This window comes from Oryctolagus cuniculus, chromosome 4, assembly GCF_051225735.1.
Source record: "Oryctolagus cuniculus isolate XC-2025 breed Fujian yellow rabbit chromosome 4, ASM5122573v1, whole genome shotgun sequence".
NCBI classification, from domain to species: Eukaryota; Metazoa; Chordata; class Mammalia; order Lagomorpha; family Leporidae; genus Oryctolagus; species Oryctolagus cuniculus.
Window position 1 is genome coordinate 52,997,576 of NC_142870.1, and position 22,206 is coordinate 53,019,781.

General features: G+C 39.1%; 2 protein-coding genes across 3 annotated transcripts in view; both read left to right on the top strand.

The window, feature by feature from the left end:
- Positions 1-13,890, top strand: part of LOC100355064 (ferritin, heavy subunit-like) — a 36,160-nt gene extending 22,270 nt beyond the window's left edge. Inside the window, exon 4 of the mRNA XM_089331542.1 lies at positions 13,831-13,890. Coding sequence (XP_089187668.1) covers positions 13,831-13,869 — 39 coding nt within the window. The 3' untranslated portion in view covers positions 13,870-13,890. The remainder of the gene's footprint in view (positions 1-13,830) is intronic.
- Positions 4,358-22,206, top strand: part of ST3GAL6 (ST3 beta-galactoside alpha-2,3-sialyltransferase 6) — a 148,821-nt gene continuing 130,972 nt past the window's right edge. For both annotated transcript variants that reach the window (XM_089331533.1, XM_089331528.1), the window contains exon 1: positions 4,358-4,489. The gene's annotated coding sequence lies outside the window, so the exon portion shown is untranslated. The remainder of the gene's footprint in view (positions 4,490-22,206) is intronic.

A 22,206-nucleotide genomic window follows, 5' to 3' on the forward strand; every position in this document is an offset into this window, starting at 1 on the left:
GCTCCTGGCTCCTGGGTTCAGATTGGTGCAGGTCCGGCCATTGCGACCATCTGGGGAGTGAACCAGTGAGTGGAAGACCTCTCTCCCTTTCTCTCTGCCTCTCCTTCTCTCTCTGTAACTCTTATTTTCTTTCTTTCTTTCTTTTTCTTTTTCTTTCTTTTTTTTTTTTTTTTTTTTGACAGAGTGGACAGTGAGAGAGAGAGACAGAGAAAGATCTTCCTTTTTCCGTTGGTTCACCCTCCAATGGCTGTTGCAGCTGGCACACTGCAGCCGGCACACCGCGCTGATCCGAAGCCAGGAGCCAGGTGCTTCTTCAGGTCTCCCGTGCAGGTACAGGGCCCAACGACTTGGGCCATCCTCCACTGCACTCCTGGGCCACAGCAGAGATCTGGACTTGGAGAGGAGCAACCGGGACAGAATCCGGCGCCCCGACCAAGACTAGAACCCGGGGTGCCAGTGCCGCAGACAGAGGATTAGCCTATTGAGCCGTGGCGCCAGCTATGTAACTCTGATTTTCAAATAAATAAATAAATCTTTAAAGACAAAATAGTCACTACTACAATGTTCACCTGTTTGTTCTCAGATGTGCCAGTGTTTAGGGAGCTGCTCAACAGGCATCTCTGAGGTGCTGCCATTATCCCCAGGCCAGGAGATGTCTGCTTTCTTGTTCCCCTTCAGAAAAGCACAGTATAGATTGCCACTGGTAAATGGGCTACTAGGCTATTAAAAAGTATTCTTTTCTGCTTAGTTTCCTAAAGGTTCTTTATCTCTGCAAAGAGCTACCACCCATATGTCCCTAATATATCAACTCTTATACTGGGTGGGCATTGGGGTATAGTGAATTAAGCCACCATTTGGGAACCCACATTCCCTATCAGAGTGCCAGTTCAAGCCTGGCTATTCCATACTTCCAAGCTGCCTGTTCAAGTGCCTGGGAGGTGACAGGGCAGCAGATGATCTCCAAATACCTATTTTTCTACCACCCATGTCGGAGGCCAGGATGAAGATTCTGGCCCCTGGCTTCAGCCTGGCTGAGCTGTAGCTGTTACAGGCATTTGAGGAGTGAAGCAGCGGATATATATACATATATATATATATATATACATACATATACATATATATATGTGTATATATATATACACATATATATATATATACACACATACACACACACACACATATATACACATATATATATATATCTCCCTCCCTCCCTCCCTTTCCTTCTCTCTCTCTCTCCCTACTTCTCCATCCCCTTCCTCCCCTCCCCTCCCTCTCTCCCTCTCCCCCTCCTCTCTCTCTCCCTGCTTTTCAAATAAATCAGTAAGTAAATCTTAAAAAGATAAATAAAAAGATTCTCACACAACAGCTGCCTCAAGTCACTTTCTCGTGTAACCCATGCAGTTAACCATAACAGTTTGGCTCCAACAGGCTCCATCTGGTGGCTTGTAAAGCATGACAGATTTTCCTGAAGACTTAGAGTAATGACTGAGAATTACAACAAAGCACACACACAACAGGCAACAATTTTCAACAGAACGATAGCTGTTTCACTGCCACGAGAGCCTCTGCCATTCTGCCATCTCCAGCCGTTCACGTTCAAGGCCTGCCAGGAAATTGCTGGATCCAAGACTTCTCTGTTCTACACTTCCCCCAGTAGCTCAGTGTTACTGGGGCTCTATCAGTGGCCTGGGAGGAAACTTTATACTCCTGTTTCTTTAGTGTACAAAGTACTAAACACTTCTTTGTCTGGGCCTGACCCAGAGTCAAAATCTGCTCCCATGTTTTCCTAAACAGAGTGCAGATCTCTCTCCCTAATAACAATCTGCCTTCCTCTTAGGCCAACAAGGTTAAACTGTTTCTCCCCTTTTAATGGAACTTTTTTTTTCTTTTCCTTACATGGTCCTTCTGCTTAAACTAAAGTAGGCACTGCAACTTATCTAATGTGGTGTAAAGAAATAAGATGACCATGCATCTGCAGAGAGTACAGCTAAGTGGAACCAACACATCCAATATATATATATATATATATATATATATATATATATATATATATATATATCACAATCCTGAAACTAAGAGCCATTTACTATTTACTTGGTATTTTAGGACACTTATTTATTTAAAATATTGTTATGAAGGAGGAAATGACCTTTCTAGGACTGATTTTTTTTATTTGAAAAGCAGAGAGACAGAGGGAGAGGTGCTTTCATCTATTGGTTCAATCCCCCCCCACCTACAACAACCAGAACTAGACCAGGCTGAACCAGGAGCCTGAAACGCACTCTCCATCTCCTACGAGGCTGGCAGGGACCCACACACTTAAACCATCATCTGCTGCCCCTGGGGATGTGAAAGCTGGAACAGGAAGTGGACCAAGACTCCAAACCAAGCACTCTGATACGATGTGGGCATCCCAAGTGGCATCCTAATTTCAGCACCGAATGCCTGCCCTTGGGACTGAGTTTTACTCTTTGCAGGTCAGCCGATAGCCATAGAAGTGTGGCACTTTAACAGCCATTCTCTGGGAATGGAGTATTAATTATTGCCAACACTTCTTGAGTGTATATACTTCTAAGTGTTCCACATTAATGCCTTTGGTTCACCTTGAAACATCCTAAAGCAGTTCTGCCATATATTCCGTGAACAACTGTTTGAGGGAGTTACTGTTAGTCCTTCCAACTCCAATGAGGAAGCAGAGGTTATGTAACTCAAGGCAGTCTGACTGCTTCTCTGGGGTCATAAATCCATTATAAAGATCTTGAGCAATTTGAATTAGGAACCAAAGCAGGCAACCTCTCTTTTTTTAATCATTTTTTTAAAGAAATATTTATTTATTTGAAAGACAGAGTCACAAAGAGGGAGAGAGAGACAGAGATCTTCCATCTGCTGGTTCACTCTCTAAACAACTGCAACAGCCAGGATTAGGCCAGGCCCAAACCAGGATCCAGGAGAGTCATCTGGGTCTCCCACATGGGTGCTGGGAGTTGAAACACTTGGTCCATCCTCCTCTGTCCTCCTAGGCACATTAGTAAGGTGCTGGATCAGAAGTGGAGCAGCAAGGACTGGAATTGTGCCTATATGGGATGCCATTGCTGCAGGCAGCTTCACACGCTATGCCACAGTAGCAACCCCAGCAGGCAATCTCTAGGTCCCTTTCATGCCTGTCTCCTGGCTTTTGGTGGTTACTGGCAATCCTTGCTGACATACCAGTCCCACCTGCCACTATCTGTACATAACTTTCTTCCTGTGTCTCTCCTTTTCTGTATCTTCTAAGGACATTTTCATTGAATTTAATCCAATATGGGTACAACTTAATCTTTGTCCTAATTAAATCTGTCTAAAGCCTTATTGCAAAAGAAGTCACTTGGAAAGGTTTCAGGCAGACCTCAGAATTTTGGATTTAGGGGACACTATTCAACATTCTACAATATCTTTTGTAACACTAACTCCTAAGACTCTCCTGGCCCCACTTGCCTCCTCTGAATGGGTTTGTTTTATCAAACACTTTGCAACAGGCACTGCTTTAAGCATTATACAAATAACAAATAGTTGTTACAAATTGGTTATGCTTTTCTTCTGGGTCATCTTTCCTGTTTGTTCCCTTCATCACTACTCCAATGTTCTTAACATGATGATCTCAATAAACTTTTGCCTAAAACCCAGCAGGGCAGCTAATGCTGACAGTTGGTTGTGGTCTCTTACTTGAAACAAAATGACACTTCCTGGAAAGAGCTGATGGGAGAGATTGAGCAAACAGACAACATTAAGCTTTCTGGTAGAAAATGAGAAGAAAGAGTATCCTAAGGAAAAAAAAATCAAAGGGGAGTAACTGAAGCAGACAAGCAACGTTGGTGGAAGCAGATCTGGATGTGCCCATCATGAGGAGTTCAACAATGTTCCCTGAGCTTCGTGATACAAAGACAATGGCTAGATTAGGTGCCCAGCCAGGTATTCTAGAATGCTACCTTTTTCTGTTTATCTCCAATCAGACCCAGTACAACAACTCCTAGCTGAAGTGCTCTGTTGGACTGAGTAGTTTTTAATGTTTTGCTTTGCTTTAAAGCACCTTGAGGCTCTATAACATAATAAGCTGAGAGCCAAATCCAATTCCAGAAAATACATTTTATTTCCTTTCTAAAAGAGGGACCAGTGTAAAGAGTCGTGTCAGATTGAGAGCTGTTGACTTACTTAGAAGTGACATTTGTCAGCCTCTGGCGTTCAACACTGCTCCTTCCTAAGTCTGCTCAGAGCACAGAGGAGTTGAGACCTCTTTTCTGCAGAACCACATAAATCCTCTTTGTGCTCTGTGGTTTGTGGGGAGGAGTAACTGCCAACAAATGACAAAGAGAGAAGTCACAAAACAGCAAAAGAGTGAAAATAACACCTTTGATAGTATCAACATACTTACAGATGGAAAGAATGTTGGCCACCTTGAGAGAACTAAAAACTTGAGTAAATTATATCTTCGGTTGAAAAATGGGGACTGGTATGTATTTTTTCCTTTTTCTTGGTGTTTCTTATAGATACTTTACATCATCCCTTCTAATATAAATCAATATAATCTATCAGTTCCAGATTGAAATAAAATTAGTCCATACTTCAATTTGTCTTTTGATCCAGGACAACAAAAAGTCTACATTTTTCAAATAATGATACCAAAACAGGGGCAATTACATTGAAATAAACACATGCTGGCAGTGTTTTAACTATATTAAAAATTATTTTTGGAAATAAGTTTGTTATCACATATTTGTGTAGTATTTCCAATTATTACTTTTGGCTTTAGGAGCCACATAGTGTTGAAATTAATCCAGCATTTAATAGTGGAGCATGGTTTTTTGTTCTAATGTCTTAAGTGTTATCAGTTGTTAGGCAATTGATCTTACCATTTTATACAAAAGAAGCAATTTACTTCTGGAAATTACCAGATGATCTAAGACTGACAATTATTGTAGTAAATTTTGCTTGAGAATTTTAAAATGTCTATTTCTTAGTTTAAATTTATAAAATGATTTTAAAGGAAAAAAAGACCAAATATTAACACATCTAAACTGAATTAGAAACCCAGAGGAAATAAAGTACAAGATTTTGTGATACTTTATGACCGAGTCTTTCAGATTCGCACTGCAGCAAAAGCAAAGGATTTACCTTCGTTTTTCATCGTTTACCACCAGCTTGACCTCTGATCCTTGCCAGTGACTACGGTTCTGGCTGAAAAGAGGAAAAGGAAAAAATAGAAATGTGCAGGTTAGGGTTGTTTGTTCTGAAATTTGTCTTTCTATGCCCTCAGCAACATATTTTCTTAAGAGATACCCATATTTTTTCTTCTTTGAAGAATTTGAAGTTGTAATTGATGGTAGCTAGCATGGGTCCAGAGAAAGACTTCATAACAGAAGAACTACAGGGGACAAAAGTCCTGATGAGCAGCTTGGCTCTGACGATCACTTAGAATGAATCCTGTCTCTTTCAGGGATCAGAGTCCTCACTAAATAATGGTGGAGGGAGGCTGGGTCATCGGTTCTTTTTTTCTTTTTTATATTTATACATTAATTTTATATTTGGCTAGATGTAGCCAATATATATTCATTTCTACATGTAATCTATATAAAATTAAGGTCCTAAAGATATTATTGAGATTAGTTTATACTATGTTTGTATGTTTTCAAAATGTAGTATGTATTTTACACTTATAGCATATCTTCATTCCAATGCTAAATTAGTTTTTTTAAAATTTATTTAAGGTATAAAAACTTTCATGCACTTCATACCTACAAATTTAGGAACATAGTGATTCTTCCTACCCTACCATCCCTCCCATCCACACTCTCACCCTTCTTCCTCCTCCCTCTCCTATTCCTGTTCTTATTTTTTACAAAGATCTATTTCCAGTTAACTTTATACTCATAAGGTTAACCCTACACTAAGAGTTCAATAAATAGTATGAATAAAACAAAACACTGTTCCTCAACAGTTGAGAAAAGGGCTGTTCAAAATCATTACATCTCAAAGTGTCAATTTCACTTCTTCAGATTACCTGTTAGGTAATTTATTAGTTACTACAGATCAGGGAGAACATATGGTATTTCTTTTGGGGACTGGCTTATTTCACTAAGTGTAATATTTCCAGTTGCATTCATTTTGTTGCAAATGACAGAATTTCATTTTTAAAAAATTTATCACTATGTAGAATTCCATAGTATATAGACACCACAATTTCTTTATCGAGTCTTTAGTTGACAGACATCTGAATTGGTTCCATATCTTAGCTATTGTGAATTGAGCTGCAATAAACATGGGGGTAGAGATCAGTCTTTCCTATCCTGATTTATTTCTGTTTGGGTAAATTCCCAGGAGTGGGATGGGTGGGTCACATGATTTCTGAGGTATTTCCATAGTGTCTTCCACAGTGGCTGCATGAGTTTACATTCCCACCAACCTTGGATTAGGGTATGTTTTTCCCCATACCCTCACCAGCATTTGTTGTTTGTTGATTTCTGTATGACAGCCATTCTAACTGGAGTAAGGTAAAACCTCATTGTGGTTTTGATTTGCATTTCTCTGATGGCTAGTGAAGAAATTTTTTTATTTCTCTTTTGATTTCTTCTATGACCCACTGCTTATTCAGAAGTATATGGTTCAGTCTACATGTGTTTGCATATGTTCTAGAGATTCTTGAGTTTTTGACATTCAGTTTCATTCAATTTTGGTCAGAAAAGATGCATGGTATGATTTCAACTTTTTTCAATTTGCTGAGACTTGTTTTATGGCCTGGCATAAGGTCTATCCCAGAGAAAATTCCATGCACTAGTGAGAATAATGTATATTCTGCAACCGTGGGATGAAAAGTTTTGTAGATACTAGTTAGGCCCATTTGGCCCATAGTATCAATTAGCTCTGTTGTTTCTTTGTTGATTCTCTGGCTAACGTGTGCACTGATCAAAGTGGGGTGTTGAAGTCCCCCATTACTATTGTATTGGCGTCTATGTCTCCCTTTACATCCATTAACATTTGTTTAAATTGCCAGGTGCCTGGGCACTGGGCACATATACGTTTATTATAGTAAAATCTTCCTGTTGAATTGATCCTTTAATTATTACATAGTGCCCTTCTACATCTCTTTTAACAGTTTGTGTGTTAAAGTCTATTTTGTCTGATCTTAGGATGGCTACACCAGCTATTTTTTGCTTTCCATTAACATGGGATATCTTTTTCCATCGTTTCACTTTCAGTCTGCATCTCTTTGTTGGTGAAGTATGTTTCTTGTAGGCAACAAGTAGATGGGTCTTGTTTCTTAATCCATTCAGTCTGTCTGTAATTTAAATGGAGAGTTGAGGCCATTTTCATTCAAAGTTACTATATAAGTAATGACTTAACCCTGCCATTTTTCCATAAATATTCCTATTGTTTACTTTGGATTTGCTTTGTACTTTCACTGTGAGATTTTCTGCCTTATTCTTCTTTCATAATGATGGCCATCTTTCTTTGTTTCTGTGTGTAGCACATCCTTAAGCATCTTTTATAAGGCTAGATGAGGAATGACAAATTATTCCAATTTCTGTTTGTTATGGAAGGTCTTTATTTCACCTTAATTCATAAATGAGAATTTTGCAGGGTACTGTATTCTGGGCTGACAGGTTTTTTTTTCCCTCTTAAGACTTGGACTATAACTCTGCATTTTCTCCTAGCCCATAGAGTTTCTGATGAGAAGTCAGCTATGAATCTAATTGAAGATCCTCTGGAAGTAATCTGGTATTTCTCTCATGCACATTTTAGAACCTTTGCTTTGTATTTTACTGTTTTAAGTTTGACTGTAATGTGTTGTGGTGAAGATCTTTTCTGGTCATGTCTAGTAGGAGTTCTATGTACTGCGTGTACTTGGACATTCCTTTCTTTCTCAAATTGAGGAAGTTTTCCATGATTATTTCACTAAATATGCCTGCTAATCCATGCTGTTTCCAAACCTTCAGGAATTCTTAAGGCCAGTATGTTGGGTCATTTGATAGTATTCCATAAATTTCCAACACTGTTTTTAATTTTCTAATTTCTTCTTTTTTTTTTTTTTTTTGATCTGATTAAAAAATTTTCAGAGATTTATCTTCTAGCTTGGATATTCTTTGTCCTGCCTCACTAAATCTGTTGTTAAAGCTTTCCATGGCATAATTTTTCATTTCTAATATTTCATTTTGATTTCTCTTTAAAACCTGAATTTTATGGGAAAATTTTCATTTTGTCATGTATGGATTTCTTTAATTTGTGGACTTTATTCTCATTGCTTCGGAGTAATCTTATGAATAATCTTTTGAACTCCATTTCTGGCATTTTATGACTCTACATCTTCAAATTCTAATATTGAAGTATTGTTACTTTGGCGGAGGGGGGGTCTTGTTGTCTTCTTTATTCTTGTTTCTTGTATTTCTGCATTTATTTTTAGGTATTTGTAGAGATATTTGTTGTTTTTTTCTCTGATGTCTTTTATCCTCGAACTATGCCTCTGTGGCTTAGTGGAATGTTTACTATTTCACTGAATACCCAGAGGTGTGTGCTGGGTGTGGCCAGGGAGCTCTAGTCAGTGCTCCAGGGAGGGGAGTATCCAGGGTAATACCCAAGGTGGGTGTGGTAGATTTTTCTTTATCAGAAGGGAGGATTTGATAACCTCCATTGGCATTCACACACTTACCTCCTTTCTTCCAAGGTGATCAATGCCTTGGTGTTAGCCCACAGTAGGTACAATGCTCATCCATGCTATTGTAAGAACCACAAAAAAGATCTGTGCAGTCCTCAGTGTGAGCATGGATCCTGTTGCAGTGACCCACTCCAGCTAATCATGGAGTGCTGAGAATGTTGATCTGCACACAGTGATTGCCCAGAGACCTAGCCACACCCTGCACCCTGCAGTCAGAATTCCCACAGTCTCAGCACACAATGCTCCCACAGTCCCTGGGTGCAGAGGATCTGCTCCATCCTACTAGACTGTCCCATCCACAGAGAGGCAGAGGTGTTCCCAGAGCCAGCCACCTGTGGGTGCTCTGCCTAGGTGGTTTGAGAACCAGAGCGTGTGATAAGTTGAGATGCTGTCAGCACTTCAGATTCCTATGTGGGTGCCCAGCTCCCTGTCATTCCTCCTAGCCAGGCTCAAAATCAATGAGAATCATGGATTTTTTTCCTCTGTTAAAATCCCTGGGTCACATGGGTACACAAAAGCCATGGGACACAGCTTCTTCAGTTTCACAGTGGTGCTTTCTTGCCACCAGTTGTTAGGTGTGTGGACCTGAGCCACTGCCATAGCTACTGACAAGATGGTGTTTGTCTCTTCTCAGTTGCTGTGCATGAGCACAAGGGCTGGTGCAGCTGTTATGTATGTCCAAAGTAGTACCTGCCCTCTCTCCACTGGTTGCCAGGTGCTGTTGTTGGAGGGAGATGGAGAGGGAGAAATAGGCTCTGTTTTTTCCACCGCTATGTTAGCAGGTATCCTGGCCCCCACAGGCCTCCAGGCCAGATTCATGCCAGGCTCTCCTCCAGGTATATCACCAGGGGCATGGGCTGCTACAGTCTGCTCTCACCTCACTCTCCAAAACTGGCATTCTCTCAGGCTCTCAGCTACTGGGGTCTTGTGTTGTGTCCATGCTTGTGTTGTGCGTCCGCACCCTCCAAGTGGATCCATGGGTCCTTCTTCCTTCTGTAGAATTTCCACTGCAGGTTTCTACCTAACTCTCCCCCCAGAATACACCCTCGCCACTTTTTTTTTAAACTATCTTCTCCTAGCCTACAGCAATAAGCTCTCTCCCTATTTCACCATCATGAAACTACCTCGGGGTCATCAGTTCTGAACCCCCTTTCTGCCATGACACACATAACAGATGACTGGCTCATGAACAAGAAACACCCTCTGCAGAAAGTCAAGATATTTTCAGAGATATAAAACAAGGAGCAAGTTGGCATATTTTTTATGTTTGTGATAGTTTTGTTTTGACTTAATGTGAGAGGCCATAATATAGTCCATGGAGAGCCAAATAAGAGGCCAGCAACTGAGTTTTCTTTCCTTCTGGTAGAGTAATTAGTAAAAAGGTTTATGTGGGCCTTGTTGGTTTTGACATGGCATTCTGAAAAGCATTTACAAGCTCATGAGTAAAGAAAATTATCAGTTTATTTCACAAGGAAAAATTGGACTAAATTCTCAAAATTTTCTTTAATAAAATGAATTTTGACATTTTTCAGTCCTCTACTCCAAGATAAACTAAACAGCATCTTTCCTTATGCCTTGCCGTATTTAACATCCTGACATGACTCTCTGAAAGGCAGCAGAGTGTGCAACATGTATTCTCTTGATGCACTGTCCTGGTACAACAGTTTGGAGATAGGTTGTGTGCTGATTAAGAACCTGAGATTTGGAGCTGTAGACTCAGAGGCTTAGTCCCAGTTCTATTGCTCTCCATAGCTTTTGGTAAATCACCTGACTTCTGAAGTCTCAGTTTCTTCATATATAATCCCTGATACTCATATTACACTTCTAAAGAACGTAGTGAATACAAAAGATTCTAGTAATTTCTTAGTGACTAGCATATTGCTGTTGGATAATTGCTGTCATGTTTTCCTTTTAGCTTACATCATAAAACAGATGCTTATTCCTTGTACGGATAGATTCAGTCTCGTACTACCTCTAACATTTCCTCCCACTGAGCTGGAATCGAGAATTTTGCCAGAACCAAATATTTAGTTCTATTTAATTAGCACCTAATAAGCATCCACTGTATATTACAAAAATACAGTGTAAGAATAAGACATCATTTCTAGCCTTTGTGTTTCTTATACCTGGATGCCGTAATTTGCTCTGGATTATAACAATGAAATTCCTCAGCTCCTAAAGCAAGGGTGGTTAATTTTATCTGGTCCCTTTTAATTATTTAATTATTTAATTATTTTTTAGTTTAAATATATAGAATAAAATTAACAGTTAAATAACAAACACAGATGGGCATTTGCATTGACATTTTTACATGATTAGTAATCTCATTTAGGGAATGGGATGCTATACTTTTAAAGTCTTCAATATTGTCTTAGTAGTTTAGCAAAATTATAAATAGCTTTAATGGAACAAAGAAAGAGGAAACTGAAAACAAAACAAAACAGGGAACTGTACTGCACACAGGAAAAATGGTAAGAAAAAAATTTAAAAGTAATACATGATTTTTCAAATACTAGAAAAGCTGTGAAGGTGCACTTTATTTTGGTTTAATTGAGAATTAGAATACTTTTTTATTTTGACAAAATTATATACATTTATATATGCAATATGGTGATTTGATATATGTATACATTGTAGAATAAATCAAGCTAATTAATATATACATTACCTTACATACTTGTGTGTTTGTTTGTGTGTGTGTGAATTGAGGTAGTTTAAAATCTATTTTCTTAAAAATTATCAAGTACACAATATATTGTTAACCATGGTAACGATCTCTTGAACTTATTCCTTAGTTCTAACTGAAATTTTGTATCATTTGATCAATATCTCCCCAAACTCTTCCTTCCCAGCCCTCCGTAACTATCATACTAGTGCTTGCTTCTATTCATTTATCTTTTGATTCCACATAAGAGGGAGATCACCCAATATTGTCTTTTGTGCCTGGTTTAACATAATATCCAGTGCATTCATTCCTGTTGTTGCAAATGACAAGAATTCTTTCTCTTTAAAGGCTGGAATAATACTAAATTATGTATAAGTATATTTTCTTTATCCATTGGTGGACATTTTTGTTGATTCCCTATCTCAACAACTGTGTATAGTGTTGGAATGAACATGAGTACAGAAATCTTGACATATTGAATTCAAATCCTTTGAATCTATGCATAGAAGTGGGATGGCTGGATCATATGGTAATATTTTGGGGAATCTCCATATTCATTTCCATAATGGCTGTACAAATTTACATTCCCAACAGTGTATAAGTTTCCCTTTAATCCACATGCTCCCCAATACTCTCATCTTCTTTTTGACAATAGTCATTCTAACAGGAGTGATGTGGTAACTCATTGTATTTTAATTCTTATATCCCTGATGACTGGCTATACTGAGTATTTTTAAAATCACGTTATTTGTTTTGGCTATTGAGGATTGCACAAGTTTCCTATATATATTTTTTGGATATTAGCACTTTACCAAATGTATAGTTTGCGAATGTTCTCTTCCAATCTGCAAGCTATCTCTTTGTTCTGTTGATTACATTCTTTGTTGTGCTAACGAATTTTGGTTTGACAAAATCTCTTTTTTTTTTCTTCTTTTGTAGTATATGCTTTTGGTGTAGTATCCAAACTCATTGCCCAATCCAATGTCATGGATTTTTCTCCTCTATTTTGTTTTAATAGGTTTATAGATTCAAGTCTTAAGGTTTTTATTCACTTTACTTGCTTTGATATAAAATGAGGATCTAGTATCATTTTTATGTGGGTGGCTATCCAGTTTTCCCAATTTTTATTAAAGATACTAACCTTCCCCCCAGTGTGTGTCCTTCTCATCTGGGTTCTCTATTTTGAAAATATCAATAACAAGTAAGCAAATTGAATCAGTAACAAATAATATTCCATCAAAGAAAAGCCCAGGACCTGATGAATTCACTGCTGAATTTTACCAAACATTTAAGGAGGAAGTAACACCAGTCCTTTTCAAACCCTTCCAGAAATTTCAAGAGGAGGAAATTGATAGAGAGATGGAAATAAAAGATTCCTGTTTGATTTTATTTAATTGAAGATTAAGAGAACACTAAGGGAAATTCAGAACATAATTGAAAGCATCAAACAAAAGAAGAATCAGTGAGTTTAAAGATAGTTTATATGTAAATACATAGTTGAGGAGGAAAAGGGATCAAGAGAAAAGAAGAGCGCTTATGAAAATGTTGGGACAGCGTGAAAAGAGAAAATATCTAAGTTATTGGGATTCAAGAGAAACTTAATAGTGCCAAAAGGGTAGATGTATATTCAAATAAATAATGGCCCCATACTTCCCAATGCAACAAAGTCCACTCCAACACATATTATAAACTCTCCAAGGATAAAGGTAAAGAGAAGATTCTCAAAGCTGCAAGAGAAAAGAAGCAAATAACACATGAAGGAGCCCCAATTCTACCTGGAGACTTCTTAACAGAAACTTGACAGGCTATGAGGAAGTAGGATGAGACTTCCACACTAGTAAGTGGGAGAAATGCCTGTCAAAATAAAGACATTCCCAGACAAACAAAAGCTGAGAGAATTTATCACCATGAGATGTGTCTTAGAAGAAATGCTAGGGGCCAGACTGTTGTAAACAGAAAGGCAAGCTGCCAATTGCAATGCTAGCATTTCAAAAGAGTGCTGGTTCAAGACCATGCTATTCTACTTCTTTGTTTAAAAAAAGGTTTATTTATTTATTTGAAAGGCAGAGTTACAGAGAGGCAGAGGCAGAGGCAGAGAGACAGAGAGAGAGAGAGATCTGGTAAACTCCCAGATAGATGGCCACAAAGGCAGGAGCTGAGTTGATCCAAAGCCAGGAGCCAGGAGCTTCTTCTGGGTCTACCACGTGGGTGCAGGGGCCTAAGGACTTGGGCCATCTACAACTGCTTTCTCAGGACATAGCAGAGAGCTGGATCAGAAGTGAAACAGCCAGGACTCAAACTAGCGGCCATATGGGATGCCAGTACTGCAGGTGGCAGCTTTACCCACTAAGCCACAGTGCTGGCCCTTATTCTAATTCTGATCCAGCTTCCTGCTAATGTACCATGGAAAGTGGAAAGTACTTGGGCCCCTGCTATCCATGCAGAAGACTAATATGGAGTTCCTGGTTCCTGGTCTCAGCCTGGCCCAGACCTGGTTGGTTCCAGCATTAGGGAGTGAACCAGCAGATGGAATATCGGTGAGTGTGTTGTATGTGTGTGTGTGTATGTGCCCCTTCCTCTCTTTATGATGTTCTGCCTTTTAAGTAAATAAGTTAGTAAGCTGTCTTTAAAAAAATGCTAAAGTGAGTTCTTCAAATTGAAAGAAAAAGATGCTAACTATAGAAAATATCAGAAAGTAAAAAACTCAAAACGTACAGAATGCTCTAATATTGTAAATATGATGCACAAACTATTCATATCTTTAGTACGAAGACTAAAAGATTACTACATTAAAATGTTAGGAGACAGGCAATAAAGAAAGAGGTAAAATGAAACATCAAGAATCCAAAATGTGGGTTAGGGGGAATGCATTACAAGTGTAGAGTTCTTTATTAATATTTCTGATCTTTGTTTTTTGCCTCTTTCTTCCCATGTCTTATAATCAGTGTTATATTTTTATTATTTAGGGCACATCCCATCCTCTGGGTCATGTCCTTGCCCCTGCCTGTGTGCAGAGACAGCCCCAGCCATCACAGAGCTGGCTGAGGGGGAGAGTCCTCTGAACCCCAGCTGTAATATAGTCTTCAGATGCTCTGAGGCAGTTTCCAGAGTTCAACAAATATCTCGCATACATGGGGTACAAAGAAGCCCCTCAAGCTGGTCTTGCCAAAGTGATTACTCTAAAGGAGTGGAATCCCAAGATAGTGCTGTGATGACATTGACCATCTGTTTATTCCAGTACCAATTCAGCACATGGTAACAAGGCAGTCAAGACTGTATACTCAATTCAACATTCAGAAAAAAGCCATGACTGTGAAGCAGTTCAGGCAGCTGACCAACAGTGGCAAATAATGTACTCCAAGACACTGGAATTACGAAGATTTGGAGCACAGTGCTGGAAGAATTTAATTTTGTGACACCTATCTATGGTACAGATAAGAGTAGGAGCATACAGGATAACAGTGTGGATGAATGGAACACAGCTTGCCTAAATACTGTCTTGGATGTGGTTGAAGAATGGGGTATTTCTGTTGAGTATGTAAATACTCCTTATCTCTACTTTAGCATGTGGAAAGCCGTATTTGCACAACATGCTAAATACATGTGCTTTTTTATAGCATTAATTATCTCCACTTTGGAGAGCCCAAGACTTGGTATGCGCTACCCCTGGACCCTGGGAAACAACTTGAAAGATTAGCTCAAGGAAAATTTGCTTTCAGTGTTTCTTACCTTGATAGGTGTTTGTTTGTTTGTTTGTTTTTGAGGTGGTTTTACAGCATAGGATGTCAATCTGTTGATTTTATTTTTTTCAAGTTACCATCAATTTTATTCTAGTTAAGCAAATTACTCAAATTGATTTTATGCTTTTCAACTTTAAAGGTTTCTCTAACTGAACAATTTAAATTTGTTGTATAATTATCACAGTCCTTTTGTTGGCTGCTTAGTATTTTATCAAGTGATTGTACCTGATCTATTTTAGTTTCAAAATTTTTTTGCTTCTGCATAATTAATTCAACATCACTGTGCCAGTAATAGCCTTTCTTTTTGGGGCCAACATTGTGGCATAGTGGGTTAGGCTACCGCCTGCCAATCCAGCATCCCATATGGACACTGGTTGGAGTCCTACCTGCTCTAGCTCCAATCCAGCTTCCCGCTAATGTGCCTGGGAAAGCAGCAGAAAATGGCCCAAGTGCTTAGGCCCTTGCACTCACATGGGAGACCTGGAAGAAGATCCTGGCTCCTGCCCCCCTCCCCCATGGCCATTGAAGCCATTTGAGGAGTAAACCAACGGATGGAAGATCTCTCTTTTTCTATGTGTGTGTGTGTGTGTGTCTCTCTCTCTAACTCTGCCTTCCCAAATGGCCACAAGAGCAAGGGCTGGGCCAGGCTGAAGCCAGGAGCCCAGAAGCTCCTCTGTGTCTCTCACATTGGTGCATGAGCCCAAATACTTGGGCCATATTCCATTGCTTTCCCAAGCTTATTAGCAGGGAACTGGATTGGTAGTAGAGCAGTAGGTCTCAAATCAGCATCCATATGGGATGCTGGCATTGTAGACAGAGGCATAACCTGCTACACCACAATACCAGTCTCAAGTTTTCTTTCTTTTAAATTATGTCCTTCCAAAGAATGCTATTGCTGTGAGTCAGGGTGCAGGTATTTTACAATTACTTTTATGTTGCTATATCATTTCTCCAAAGAATTGTACTTCATCACCTCTGACATACAGTTCTATGACCCACAGCCTGGGAATGCCTTTATTGGTCTCTTAAATGAATGTCCTTTGCAACTGAATATACATGAGATTGTGCCTTCTTGGACTAGCAAAATTAAACTTAACTTATAGCAAAAAAAAGTTATCATTTCATAACAGGTTATTATAACCAAAAGATTTCTGTAAGCCTGATGGTAACCACAAAGCAAAAATCTATAATAGAATTACCAAAAATAATAAGCCTGGGATTCAAAGTACACTACTAGAGAAAATCACTTAACCACAAATGAAGATTGTAAGAGAGAGAGAAAGGAAGGAACTATAATAAAAATGTAAAACAAGTATCAAAATGGCATATTAATATCTACTTCCAGAAACCATGTAAGTATACAGGGCAGAAATAAGGAACACTAATTGAGCTTTTCCAAAATTATAGAATATATTATGGATATTAATCACTCAAATATTTATGTCAAATGAAAGTAAAGGTGGGAAAGTCAAGAAGATATGTGTGAACTCAGAGTTACTATTGGCATTAAAATTGAAGTACTTTTCATAGCAACATATAACAATAATCCTAAAAAGGTTAACAGCTTTCACTACTGGGATGGTACCAGTAAAAGATACAGATAACTTTGTAAAATGGTGGCATTTGTACCAGCAAAGACCTGGAAACTATCTGACTGTTCAACAGCTATGCAATGGCTAAGTAAACAGTGATATGTCATATGCAAGAATCTTTGCAACCCTCAACAAATACAAATAGTCTTACAAGAATGTAGGAAAGTGGATATAAAACTATCTTAAGAAACATAAGGCGATTATTATTAGGTAAGCCAATGCATGCATATATATTTATATATAGCTGAAGAAGCCATGTAGAGATATAAATAATTCTTCAATTTGAAAAAATATATTTTTGTCAGCTTAGATCTAATTTTTACATATCATAAATCTCATCTTCTTATTTTTTTCTTTGTATATTTTCCTCATCTTTTTTATTTAGTAAATATAAATTTCAAAAGTACAGTTTATGGATTACATGGCTTCCCCCCCCCATAATTTCCCTCCCACTCCCACCCCTCCCATCTCCCGCTCCCTCTCCCGCTCCCTCTCCCATGCCATTCACATCAAGATTCATTTTCAATTACCTTTATATACAGAAGATCGATTTAGTATATATTAAGATTTCAACAGTTTGCACCCACACAGAAACACAAAGTGTAAAATACTGTTTCAGTACTAGTTATAGCATTACTTCACATTGGACAACACATTAAGGACAGAGATCCCACATGAGAAGTAAGTACACAGTGACTCCTGTTGTTGACTTAACAATTTGACACTCTTGTTTATGGCGTCAGTAATCTCCCTAGGCACTAGTCATGAGTTGCCAAGGCTATGGAAGCCTTTTGAGTTCGCCGACTTTGATCAAATTCTGACAGGGTCATAGTCAAAGTGGAAGTTCTCTCCTCCCTGCAGAGAAAGGTACCTCCTCCTTTGATGGCCCCATTCTTTCCACTGGGATCTCACTCGCAGAGATCTTTCATTTAGGTGTTTTTTTTTGTTTTTTGTTTTTTGTTTTTTGTTTTTTGTTTTTGCCAGAGTGTCTTGGCTTTCCATGCCTAAAATACTCTCATGGGCTCTTCAGCCAGATCCAAATGCCTTAAGGGCTGATTCTGAGGCCAGAGTGCTATTTAGGACATCTGCCATTCTATGAGTCTGCTGTGTATCCCGCTTCCCATGATGGATTGTTCTCTCCCTTTTTTATTCTATCAGCTAGTATTTGCAGACACTAGTCTTGTTTGTGTGATGCCTTTGACTCTTAGACCTATTGGTGTGATCAATTGTGAACTGAAACTGATCACTTGGACTAGTGAGATGGCATTGGTACATGCAATCTTGATGGGATTGTATTGGAATCCCCTAGCACGTTTCTAACTCCACCATTTGGGGCAAGTCCGATTGAGTATGTCCCAAATTGTACATCTCCTCCCTCTCTTATTCCCACTCTTATATTTAACAGGGATTACTTTTCAGTTAAAATTTGAACACCTAAGAATAATTGTGTGTTAATTACAGAGTTCAACCAATAGTACTAGAACAAAAAAAATACTAAAATGGGTAAAGTATTACATTTTACATCAACAGTCAGGACAAGAGCTGATCAAGTCACTGTTTCTCATAGTGTCCATTTCACTTCAACAGGTTTCCCCTTTGGTGCTCAGTTAGTTGTCGCCAATCGGGGAGAATATATGACATTTGTCCCTTTGGGACTGGCTTAATTCACTCAGCATAATGTTTTCCAGATTCCTCCATCTTGTTGCAAATAACCAGGTTTCATTGTTTTTGACTGCTGTATAGTATTCTATAGAGTACATGTCCCATAATTTCTTTATCTGGTCTACTCTTGATGGGCATTTGGGTTGGTTCCAGGTCTTAGCTATCATGAATTGAGCTGCAATAAACATTAATGTGCAGACAGCTTGTTTGTTTGCCAATTTCATTTCCTTTGGGTAAATTCCAAGGAGTGGGATGGCTGGGTCGAATGGTAGGGTTATCTTCAGGTTTCTGAGGAATCTCCAGACTGACTTCCATAGTGGCTTGACCAGTTTGCATTCCCACCAACAGTGGGTTAGTGTCCCTTTTTCCCCACATCCTCTCCAGCATCTATTGTTGGTTGATTTCTGAATGTGAGCCATTCTCACCGGGGTGAGGTGAAACCTCATTGTGGTTTTGAGTTGCATTTCCATGATTGCTAGTGATCTTGAACATTTTCTCATGTGCCTGTTGGCCCTTTGGATTTCCTCTTTTGAAAAATGTCTATTGAGGTCCTTGGCCCATCTCTTAAGTGGGTTGTTTGTTTTGATCTTGTGGAGTTTCTTGATTTCTTTGTAGATTCTGGTTATCAACCCTTTATCTGTTGCATAGTTTGCAAATATTTTTTCCCATTCTGTTGGTTGCCTCTTCACTTTCCTGACTGTTTCTTTTGAAGTACAGAAACTTCTCAATTTGATGCAATCCCAAATGTTAATTTTGGCTTTGACTGCCTGTGCTTCTGGGGTATTTTCCAAGAAGTCTTTGCTGGTACCTATATCTTGCAGGGTTTCTCCAATGCTCTCTAATAATTTGATGGCGTCAGGTTGTAGATTTAAGTCTTTAATCCATGTTGAGTGAATTTTTGTGTAAGGTGAAAGGTAGGGGTCTTGCTTCATGATTCTGCACGTGGAAATCCAATTTTCCCAGCACTATTTGTTGAATAGACTGTCCTTGCTCCAGGAATTGGTTTTAGCTCCTTGATCAAATATAAGCTGCCACTTGTTAACTACTACTTCCCCTGGTTACCTCCTTTGTAAAATGGGGCTAATGATGTCACTAATTTGCAGAGTGGCAACCAACATGATAACTATAAAGCACTTAGCACAGTAGCTGGAATGTTGGTGAGGCCCATTCAATGGAGTAACTACTGTAATTATGAATCCTATTACATTAGCATAGACCCAGATGCATACACAGCTTATTTATCATACTCCACCAACCATAAGAAAAGCAATTAAGGGCATGAGTTACAATTAAGAAGTTATATCTGCACCCCTCCCATTTTTCCTAGACTCTAGTTGGCACCACCCCTCGAGCTATATAGCATTCCAAAATTTAGAGACGTTCCCATCACATCCTCCTTTGTATGCCTGTTAATGTCCATGGAGCTGTTCTGCATCGAGTGCCTCCCCTGCTGGTCTTCCTCTGGCACTGATGACCTGTCTCACAAAGTGCCAGTCCCCTCCCAAGTATACGGTTCTGGTTATCCCAACCATAGCTTTTGGGAAATTCCAAAAAATAGTCTGGTTCCTCAGGGGAATAATCTAGCTACCCCCAGCCTGTGATTTTTTTATAGAATAAAATTAAACTTGTCACCTGCCTTGGCAGGAGCCCCACATACTTCTTTGCTGGAAATTTCTAAACCACACACTATGTTCACATAAATAGCATATTAAACATGTTTGAGATTTCCCAACATATTTTGGTTATAAATCCCTTAAATTTCTTCTGATAGCTTTCTTGTAACTCTGTGTGTGTGTGAGTGTGTGTGTGTGTGTGTGTGTTTTCTCTCTGTGTGTGTGTTTCCTCTGTGTGTGTGTTTTCTTATCAGATGTGAATGCAGAAACATTTGTTTCTGTTCTAAAGGAGGCTGGCAACATTTTGAGCAGGGACAGCCTAAGTTTCACATTGCCAGGAAATAAGTTAAAGGCTTTGTTCTCAAAAACTTAGAATACAGTCTAGGAGCACTCATTCTGTTGGAGATAAATTGCTCTCTTGTTATGGTTCAAATGACATTTCACTGATGGCTAATGAGGCTCATGCCTCATCAAACATTTGTTCAGCATTTGGCTATCTTCTTTGGTGAAGTGACTTTTTAAGTATTTTGAGCATTTTGGATCATTTTTAAATTAGATTGTGTGTCCCCTTTTTCTCTAACCTTTCCTACTTTATGGCTTGCCTATACATTACATTGAAGATGTTTTGTGAATGACAAGTACGTAAATCTAATGTAGCTCAATTGTTCCATTTTGTCTTTTATGATAAGTGCTTTTACCGTTCTTAGGAAATCACGCCTTACTCCAAAATCATGAAGATTTTACTCTATGCTTTCTTTTAGAAACTTGAACTGACAGCAGATTATCGTAAAAATTAAGAGAGGGAATAGGAGAGGAAGGAGGAGGGAAGGCACAATGGGAAGTATCACTGTTCCTAAATCTTTATATATGAAATACATGAAATTTGTATACCTTAAAGAAAATTTTTAAGAGATTTATTTTTAAACATTCCTATTTGATCTAAATCCACTTAGAACTTACTTTTACATAAACTATTAAAAAGGGAGTCAGGAGGCCGGCGCTGCGGCTCACTAGGCTAATCCTCCGCCTTGCGGCACCAGCACACCGGGTTCTAGTCCCGGTTGGGGCGCTGGATTCTGTCCCGGTTGCCCCTCTTCCAGGCCAGCTCTCTGCTGTGGCCAGGGAGTGCAGTGGAGGATGGCCCAAGTCCTTGGGCCCTGCACCCCATGGGAGACCAGGAGAAGTACCTGGCTCCTGCCATCGGATCAGCGTGGTGCGCCGGCCGCGGTGGCCATTGGAGGGTGAACCAACGGCAAAGGAAGACATTTCTCTCTGTCTCTCTCTCTCACTGTCAACTCTGCCTGTCAAAAAAAAAAAGGAGTCAGGAGTCAGAGTTTTTGTCTTAGTATGGAGATCTAATGTACTTAGCAAAGAATATTCTTGGGGCCAGCAATGTGGTATAGCGAATAAAGTTGCCACCTGTGTTGCTGATGCCCCATATGGGTGCCAATTGGTGTCCCAGCTGCTCCACTTCTGATCCAGCTCCCTGCTCATGGCCTAGGAAAAGCAGCAAAAGATTACCAAAGTACTTGGGCCTCTGCCACCCATGTGGGAGACCTAGAAGCTGCTGGCTCCTTGTTTCAGCCTTGCCCAACTCCGACCATTGCAGCCATTTGGGAAGTAAACCAGAAAGTGGAATATCTGTCTCCCTTTCTGTAACTTTCAAATGAATAAATAATAAATAAATATTTTGGAAATAACATTCTTTCCTTCTCTGCAGAGCCACCTTGCTCATTAATCAGATATCCATGAATGTGTGAGTCTGTCTGGGTTCTCCAGTCCATTCCAGTGGTCAATTGTCTATACTTAACTATTGCAACATTATATTTTTCATTACCTTGTGCCTAGATTTTGATGTTTTGGAATTTTTAGTTTTTTAACTTCTCAAGTTCTTAGTATTAAGAAATACAGACTCAGGGCCAGCACTGTACATAGAGGGTAAAGCTGCCTCCTACAGTGCCAGCATCCCAGTTCGAATCCTGACTGCTCCACTTCTGATCTAGCTCTCTGCTCTGGCCTGAGAAAGCAGTAGAAGATGGTATTTTGACTGGTATTGCATTGAATCTGTAAATTGCTTTTGGTAGTATGGACATTTTGATGATATTAATTCTTCCAATCCATGAACATGAGAGATTTTTCCTTTTTTTGTGTGTGTCTTATTCTATTCTTTCTTTAATGTTTTGTACATTCATCATAGAGATTTTTGATGTCCTTGGTTAAATTTATTCCAAGATATTTAATTTTTTTC